This window comes from Octodon degus, unplaced genomic scaffold (assembly GCF_000260255.1).
Source record: "Octodon degus isolate 3935 unplaced genomic scaffold, OctDeg1.0 scaffold00093, whole genome shotgun sequence".
NCBI classification, from domain to species: domain Eukaryota; kingdom Metazoa; phylum Chordata; class Mammalia; order Rodentia; family Octodontidae; genus Octodon; species Octodon degus.
Genome location: NW_004524669.1, coordinates 5,323,973 through 5,333,476, shown reverse-complemented (window position 1 = coordinate 5,333,476; position 9,504 = coordinate 5,323,973). Strand labels below are relative to the sequence as shown.

The following is a 9,504-nucleotide window of genomic DNA, read 5'->3' as shown; positions in this document are numbered from 1 at the left end:
CCGCTCGACTGGACTGGGAGGTGCTAGCAGAGGAATCATCTTCTTTAGGAGCACTCCGAGGCTTTAGGTTCAGTTTGGGTCTTTGGGGGGGACCTAAGTTAAATGAAACTCTAAGTAATAGTTTTCTAAAATCAGAAGCTGACAGCTGAAAGCTCAACTGATTTCCAGATATAGCTCTCAGGAAATGCTATATGGGATTCAGGTTAGCCCACCTGGCAGAGAAGGGTGATGGAGGTCCTTAGAAAATGGGTAGTTTACATAATCAAGTTCTGTTACTACTTCCTGCTGTCTTACCACATGCATGATATGGGACAAGACTGTCAGAATGACTAAAATGATAAACACTTATATGGTAAATTAATCATTTTATCACAATTACTTTTACTTGAGAAAAGAATTTCAACTATTATCAATTACTGAATAAAATTATCTTGCTCAAGAATCTGATCTCACCAGTGTGGTGGTGCATACCTGTAATCCCAGCACTTGGGAGGCTACGGCAAGATGATTACTATGAGTTTGAGATTTGTCTGGTCTACATAGTTGAGTTCATGGTTAGCATGAACTGAAATGCAGAGATATCCCATCTCAAAAAACAGCAACAACAAAAACAAGCCCAATTTGACAGGACAATCAAGTAAAAAGAATGCTACAAGCTAGGTTGTACAGAATGAATCTATTCATATTAAAGATCCATGACTAGCTATGAAGTCTTCCAAGCAACGACTGTTGAGCAGTCTTGAAATTAAAAGCCGAATATGGATGTAGAAGATGATGGTGAAGAAGTAAACAGCAGACAAACAGTGGAGACCCAGTATATGACAGACAAAGAAAGACCTTTCAGGACACGACGAGACTGGGAAAACCATCTCATTAGATGTTGTTGCAGAAAGACAAATGGGGCCAGTGAAAGAATGAAGCAGGGCTGGGAATACATTAAGAGACAACTGCTGAGCCTGGGAGACAGCTCAGTAGAATAAGCGCTTGCCAGGGCCTGAATTCAATCCCCAGTTCGGGGGAGGGGGGGAAGGAGGGAACTGCCACATGGCTCAAAGGCAGCAGCAGTGACTATGAAGGAACACATTATGAAATTTTTCAGATTAGAAAGCATTTGTATAAGCATTTAGCCCACTGTTGGTACAGAGTAGTAAACACACAGTAAACCAACTGCTTTTGTTGTTTTGACTGAAGAAATAGGTAAGAGCCATGTTTTTAATTAAAGGTATTAGAAAACCACAACAAACAAAACAACAAAAGAAAACCATAAACACTGAAATTTCTTTTTTTTTTTTTTTGGCGGAACCAGGGATTGAACTCAGGCCTTTGTGCTTGCCAGGCAAGCACTTATTCCACTGAGCCATCTCCCCAGCCCCTGAAATTTCTCTTTTGAGGAGGAAAATCTTTTTTTTTTTTTAATTAATTTATTTATTTATGGGGGGGGCAGCTCAGCCCACCAGGGGGTGGGGCTGGCTGGCATGTGGTGCTGAGGGATCGAACCGTGGTCGCTGTGCGTTGCTAAGCTTGTTCCAAGTAGGTGCTTTAGACCACTGAGCCATCTCTCCAGCCCGAGGAGGAAAATCTTTAATGCCGTAGAATGTCCATACCGGACTGATGGGTTTTATTACCACACTTCATTAATTACTTGCTCAAGTCTTATTTTCTTTTCTCAGGGAATTACAAGAGACAGTACTGTAGATACAAAGGTTCAAGACCAACACAAGTTGTTAAATATTTCAAGACAGAAAGATTCCTGGGTCAAAGATTCATGAAATCCTCCAGTTTCAGCCTCCCCAGCTCTGGGATTATAGGTTTGCACTATCATACCCAGTTCTGGTGGCTGGCTTGGCACACCCAGCACAGTATGCGGCACAAGGGATTGAACCTGGGTCCCTGGACTTGCCAGGCAGGTGCTTAGACTGCTGAGCTATCTCTCCAGACCAATCATGTAGTGATTTTTTTTTTTTGAGGTGCTGGGGATTGAACTCAGGACCTTGCACTTGACAGGCAAGTGCTTATCCTACTGAGCTATCTCCCTGGCCCTCATGTAGTGATTGATTGGTCAGCCTGGACTACACAGTGAATTCAAGGATAACCTGGACTATATAGTGAGACCCTGTCTCAACAGTCTTTGCTTTATTTCCATTATGTTATCCTTGGCCAATATCATGACATGTTTTGCTGAACACATGGTGTTAACTGTGTTTTAAGTCCCTCAAGTGAACACAAATATCACTTATAACTCCTCCTAAATCTTTCCAGCATCTACTCCACCATGTAAGCCACAGACAAGGATTACCTCTGTCATCACGCCTGTAATCATCCCGGGCATAATCATCTCTAGAGCCCCAGGGTCGATCATCTCGTCTGTCATAGCGATCTTCGTATGGGTCTCCTCCTCCTCTGTAATCGTCATCTCTACGGTAACCACTACCAAAGGCTCTTCTGCCACTGCCTATTCTGGAATCATACCCTGTAAATATATACTGAATTGAAATTATCACACAAGCTGGGCATCATGGTGCACACCTGTAATCTCAGCACTTGGGAGCCTGAGGCAGGATAATGGATGAGTTTGAGGCAGCCTGGGCTACAATGTGAGTTGAAGGCCAGCCTGCACTCCATAGTGAAACCTTGTCTAAACAAAAAAACCTCAAAAGAAGGAAAACAAACACACAGGGTTCTTAAGAAAGCATTTTAACTGAACTTATGTGTTACAAATTACCTCTATCATAGTCTCTGCTGCCTCGGTCATCATAGCGATCTCGGCCTCCGTATCGATCCATATCCCGGCGTGGGCCATCACGATACCCATCCCGATCCCGATAGCCATCACGGTACCGGTCTGAATCATAGCGATCTCGATACTCTAGACAAAAAAGACAGATAACCTCATCCCTTTTTCTTTCACATGTTAACAAAGAGCACAGTGACACTGAATCAATTTTACCTTATGAGCTGTTATTCAAGTTTGTCCCAATTTTCATAAGGACAATTTCAAGTTCGAGGCCGGCCTGAACTACATCATAGCAGAGACTATGATGTACTTCATGGTGTATCATGAGGTCCTGTCTAAAAAAACTTCCCTGGTGAAACCAGGTGTGGGATCACCTGCCTATACAGCACTCTGGGAGGCAAAGCCAGGATGATCATAAGCCCTGCTTAGGCAGCTTAGTAAGATGCTGTCTCAAAATGCTCCCGGATTTGATCCCCAATTAGAGATAAAAGCTAACCTTAGAAAACAAACACACCAGAAATCTGAAAGGCAAACAAAATGGGGGAGGGGGGATGTAACATTTTGACTACTGCATTGTTATTATTATTTTTTTTTGTGGCCAGCTCAACTCACCCTGGGGGTGGGGCTAGCACGGCATGTGGTGCCAGGGATTGAACTGTGGTCCTTGCACACTTGCCTAAGCAGGCGCTTTAGACTGCTGAGTTATCTCACCGGCCCTTAACTAATGTATTTTACATACACAAAAACATGCATGTTTATCAATACCAGAGACCCCCTAAAGGTCAGCAGTCTGTATAAAGAAATGTGGTAGCTCTGGAGGGACAATGGACATTCAGTCATTTATAAAAGGGACAGTTTGCTATTTATTTAGCTTCAAATGACTGTTGCCAACAATTTTCCCATACTTTTTTTTTTTTGGGGGGGGGATCAGGAATTGAACCCAGGGCTTCATACTTTCCAGATAGTTGTGCTACTGAGTTACATACATCCCTATATCTTCCAATTTCCTAAGTTGGAAATCCACATATTTACATGACAAATAGCAATTTCTTTCTTCTTTTTAAAAATGCATTTGGTACAGGGTCTCACTATGCAGCTCCAACTTGTAGTGATCCTCCTGTTTTCAGCCTCCCTGGTGCTGGTATTACAGGTGTGCACCACCATGCCTGGTCTCGGCGCTTGCCTAATCAGCACTTAGTCCACTGAGCTATCTCGCTGGCCCAGCAATTTCTAAAAAAAAAACCAATTAATCACAAATTTAAACACCTGAGGGCTATTTCTGCCTATCAAACAGGGATCTTATTTTTATGACTATTGCCTTTTATCTTTCTTTTTTTTTTCTTTTTTTTTTTTGAGATAGGGTCTCCTATGCAGTTCAGGTTGGTATTAAGCTCACTTTGTAGCCCAGGCTGGTTTCAAACTCACAAGAATCCTACTGCTTCAGCATCCTGAGTGTGCTGGGATTACAGGCTTGGGCTACCTCGCCTGGCTTTATCTTTTGTTTGTCTGAGACAGGGTCACATAGCTCAGGCTAGCCTTGAATGCTTGGTGATCGATTCTCTTGCCTCAGTCTCTCAGTACTGGAATTGAATCACTATGTTGGGCTGATTATTGCCTTTCAAACAATGACTTTAGGGGCTGCGATGGGTATGGCTCAGTGCTAGAGGTATTGCCTAGCATGTTTAGAAAATCATATAATTTTTTCTATATGACTAAATTTTGTAAGTTAAGGGAATGTTAGTGAAATAATTATATATAAGAGTTTAAAACAGGGATTACATGTCTGTAATCTCATCACTTGGGAAGCTGAGGCAGGAGGATCACTGGGAATTCAAGGCCAGCCTGTACTACTCAATGAAACCTTATTATTGCCTGACAAGTGCAGGGTCCCGAGTTCAATCCCTGGTACCGCAAAAAAGAAGCCAAGTGTATAAACTGCCCATGCTTGGCTTGGATTTGTGGTCCTCCTGACTCAGCCTTCCAGTGCTGAGATGACTGTTTATGACACCACATCTGCCAGCTGTCAATATTCAATGTATCTGCCGGGGACAAATTTTTATTATTCTTAGAAGCTACCTGCTGGTGGCACTCAGTGCATGAGCTGGCTTAGAAATTTTGTTCTTTGTAACTATGCATGTAGGTGCTATGCCAGGGACAGATGAAAGCCAGGGACTCCTGCATGCTATGCAAGTACTTTGCGGCCAACTCCATGCCTGCGCCTTTTCTGCTCATGAATTATGTTAGGATAATAACTTCTCCGGATTACATTTCATTTACTTTCGGTTACTCTTTTGCATGTGATGCTGTGTTTTAAACCCAGGGGCTGGATCTTATTAGGCAAATGCTTTATATTGAGTCACACCCTAAGGCCTGTGTTCTTTGAATCTCAATGTTTTCAGGACAGTAACAGCAGTAATAAAGACAGCATACTTGTCTTCTTTGTAGTGTTAACTGAAAACAGATCTGGAGCTCCCCAATAGTTTTCTAAGGTATTACTTTTGGATTTAGGCATCTGAATTACAAATACAAAGACTTCGCTGTTACACTGTTTTCCCCATGTTGTTAAGGTTACACTTTTTTTTGCTGATACAGGAATCAAACTCAGCACCTCACACTTGGCAGGCAGGTGCTGCACCACTGAGCTAAGTCCCTGGCCCCTATACTATTTTTTTCCCACATTAGGTCTCACTGTGTTATCTAGACTAGGCCTAGGGCTGGGGAGATAGCTCAATGGAGTAAGTGCTTGCCTGGCAAGTGCAGGGGCCTGAGTTCAATTCCCGGTTCTACAAAAAAAAAAAAAAAAAAAAAAGGAAAAAAAGAGGTGAGGAGCCCAGCTCATCTGCTGGCCCACTCTGCACTAGACTAGGCCTGGACTCCTTGCCTGGGTATTCTTCCCAGTGGCTAGGACTACTAGTGTGTGCCACCATGCCTGGATGCAGGTTGTTGCTTTTTTTTATATACTAATACTCTGTATATGTTTGAAATATGTACGCCAGAATGAATGCAATACAGGTGTGATTTTTCTTCCTTTTCTTGTCCTAGGAATTAAACCCAGGGCCTTCACAACTACTTAAAAGATAAATGAGAGGGCAGCTGTGCTCAACATGATGTGAAAGTCACACATGTTCTTGTATTAAGGTATCACAAGGTTGCCCAGTGAGATGTAGTTTTTCTGTTCTGTATGGCAGTTAAAAAATAAATCTAGGGCCGGGGAGATGGCTCAGTAGAATAAGCGCTTCCCTGGCAAGTGCAAGGGCCTGAGTTCAATCCCTGGTTCCACCCAAAATAAATAAATAAAGAAAGAAATAAAAATAAATAAATCTAGGTGTGTAGGGGGGAGAGGCCAAAAATAGGTACAAATATCTAATAGGAAGCTGAGGGAGGATCCATGCAAAGTTAAGTCCAGCCAGGTCTACACAGTGAGACCCTGTCTCAAAACACACATACACACAGGAAAACAAAAACAAACACCCTCCAAATCAGCCATGTGTTATTTTGAAATGTTTTTAACTTCTTAAGAGAGGCAGGTAAGCTCAATACCTGATTTAGATGAAATGAAATTATAGGCTTAATCTCCTTGAGAAAAACAGATCCAAAGTTAAGTACATTAGCATGCTGTTGAGATTTTATGATAACGTTTAGCATTATTTTCCTTCCTCCCATTTGTCTTTTTTCCTGCCTAATGCTTGCAGGTAGGAGCTTCTGATCTCTGGGACAGTCTGGTGTAACTCTCATTAACTAAAAGTGGACTCGAGCCAGCTTTGGATAACAACAGCACACTCACTTTCTTGTTATCCATCCTGCTTGCTCTAAATTCAAGATGTCAGATGAGAAAATAGTCATGTCCCTTGACTCAAAACAGGACCCTTGGTCTCACTGCTTTTTCTTTCAAGAGCCATTTCTTCCTGTTAACAACAGAATTTCTTGCATAAATGCTGAAGTATACTTCTCCCCAAGGCTTTGTTAAACACAAAGACTCGATTATAAAATCATACACAAACTTGTAGATTTATTTTTTTATTTTTGGCAGAACTGGGGACTGAACTTAGGCCCTTGCACTTGCCAGGCAAGCACTTATTCTACTGAGCTATTTCTCCGGCCCCTCACAGCTTTAGTGTTTCTACTGACCTGTCACACCACTTCTGCATTCTACGTTCCATTTTGTCTTTTTTTTGGCGGAACCGGGGATTGAACTCAGGCCCTTGCAAGCAAGCGCTTATTCTACTGAGCTATCTCCCTGGCACCCATATGTTCCACTTTTTAAAAAAAATTTCTGTAGTTCAGGCTGGCTTTGAACTCATTCCTGTCTAGCCGCCTGAGTGCTAAGTGCTAAGATCACAGGCATGTATCACCATACCTGGCTCTTCTGCATTTTACTAAGGAAGACTGTTCTCTAACAGGAAGGAAGTTATCTCATACTATACACATAATGGGATCCCTTATGCCCATCTACAACCATGACCAACCATGGGTATGTTACTTTATATTTTTACAACTTATGCATTCATACTATACAATATCTTTTTTTTTTTTTTTTGGCAGAACCAGGGATTGAACTCAGGCCCTTGTGCTTGCCAGGGAAGCACTTATTCCAGTGAGCCATCTCCCCGGCCCCTACAATATCATTTTCAAAGTTTCACACATACTTATATTTCTCCCATAATAAGTTTTGAATTTTATCCTTGACAACATATATGCAATTACATTTTGTTATTTAAAAAAACTATTCATTATTTTTCATATCTTTACAAAGTGCTGTCTTTCTACAGGCATTTTAGAAGAATGCATAAATTTTACCCTGTGCTTTACATACCTCTTGCCAGATCTAGGTGATGTAAAACATATAGTTCATCCCCACTATATCCCCATGACCTTCTCAATCCCCTTTTATTTTCCCAACTAAATTTTCCTCCACTATAATCAATATCCTGTGAAGACAGACTTTTTTGGACAATGTTTCAGCCTCGAAGAGTGTCTGGCACATAGCAAGACTTAAAAATGTTTTATTCTTTATTTGCAAAAGACCTTTTTAAAAATAATGAATTTTATAAAAACGTTTTCTAGCACCCATCAATTCTTTTGAATGTTAAAAAAGTTTTAAGTTGGCTGTGTTTGCATGTGCCTATAGTTTCAACTACTAGGGAGGCTGAGGCAGCACTGCTTGAGCGGAGAACTTCAGGGCCAGCCCAGGCAATATGGGAGACGCTGCATCTGTATCTGTCTCTGTACCATACTATACTTTCTTTTTTTAAAAAAATTTGTAATTATCTTACATTAAAACCTTCTTTATTAATTATTTATTTATTTATTTATTTATTTATTTATTTATTTATTTTTTGCAGAACCGGGGAGATCGTTGCGTTTGCCAGTCAAGCGCTTATCCTACTAAGCCATCTCCCCAGCCCCCATACTACACTTTCTGCTAATGTGATCACCCACAATGACACCTTTGTCTTATTAAATAGGCTTACAAAAGGAACTGACTTCATAAATATTAACTTACTGTCTCCAAAGCTATCATCACCTCTTCTCGGCGGATAGTCATCAAAGCTGTCTGTGGCAGGACGGGCCCTCCAGTCTGTGTCTGTTTTGTCAGAATCTCGATTTCTATCTCGCCCAAAAGAACGATCATCCCTGTCTATAAAGTAAAAACAAACACAGATGCCCTCAAGATGAAAAAGGCTTCCTTTGTCCACTGCCTGCATGCCTCAATTGCTCCTCTCTCATACTCATGCATGGAGTCAATCCTCACATTAATTTATTTTCTACATCATACTGTTATCATGAAGGTACCTGGTCCCTCACTTGCACTCTTCAAGTGAATTGGATTATGCTTTTCTTTACATTAATTTATATTGCATTGGCACTTATCCATGTAGGCCAAGGAGGTGCTGAAATACATCAATGAAGTCCCCTTTCTCTCCAATACAAGCCAGGGAGCTAAGATATTTATTACAGATTTAATATCCATTTAGATCAGTTAGGACATTTCATCTCAAAGAATAATCTATGGGTTCTATCTATTATCTAATAGGACTTCAGTAGCACTCACTTCAAATGTTAACAAACTGCTAAAATCATGTAGAAGCAAAACTAGTTGAGAAGTTACTCTGGACTTGGGCTGCTTTACCATTTATCTCTATTAAAATTTTCTGGGCAAGGACACTTTTGCTTTGTCATCCTAGGATAATTACCAAACAGGAAATTTTTCCCAGTTTTCTCACCTTTATCCTGAGCTTGATCAGCAACATCCACTCGAATTCTTCTGTTACCTAGAGACTAAGAGAACACAGGACTGTATTAATCAACTTTCTGCCTCATTATGCACAAATCCCATGAGTGACCATAGCAGTAGCGAAGCACTGCAGGAAGGCAGGTAAAAGGAAGACACTGTACTCTAGCCAGCACTCTTCAATTTGTTGGCTAAAGACTCCTTTAGAAACACTTAAAGTTCCACCCCCCCATAAGATGGTGCCCTCTCTGCATGGTTAGCCAACATTTTGGCCCTAGCCTTTCTTTTCTTTTTTTTGTGGAACTAACGACTGAACTCAGGCCCTTATGCTTGCCAGGCAAGTGCTTATTCTTTTTTTTTTTTTTTTAAATTTAATTTATGTGTGTGTGTGTGGCCAGCTCAGCCCACCAGGGGGCGGGGCTGGCTGGCATGTGGTGCTGGGGGATTGAACCATGGTCCCTGTGCTTTGCTAAGCTTGTTCCAAGTAGGTGCTCTAGACCACTGAGCCATCTCACCAGCCCCAGCCCTAGCCTTTCAA

General features: G+C 41.4%; 1 protein-coding gene across 1 annotated transcript in view; it reads right to left on the bottom strand.

The window, feature by feature from the left end:
- Eif4b (eukaryotic translation initiation factor 4B) overlaps positions 1-9,504 on the bottom strand; it is a 37,622-nt gene that overhangs the window by 6,839 nt on the left and 21,279 nt on the right. Inside the window, exons 5-9 of the mRNA XM_004638004.2 lie at positions 8,959-9,013; positions 8,238-8,372; positions 2,723-2,866; positions 2,297-2,470; positions 3-93 (exon numbers count right to left, since the gene is read on the bottom strand). Coding sequence (XP_004638061.1) covers positions 3-93; positions 2,297-2,470; positions 2,723-2,866; positions 8,238-8,372; positions 8,959-9,013 — 599 coding nt within the window. The remainder of the gene's footprint in view (positions 1-2; positions 94-2,296; positions 2,471-2,722; positions 2,867-8,237; positions 8,373-8,958; positions 9,014-9,504) is intronic.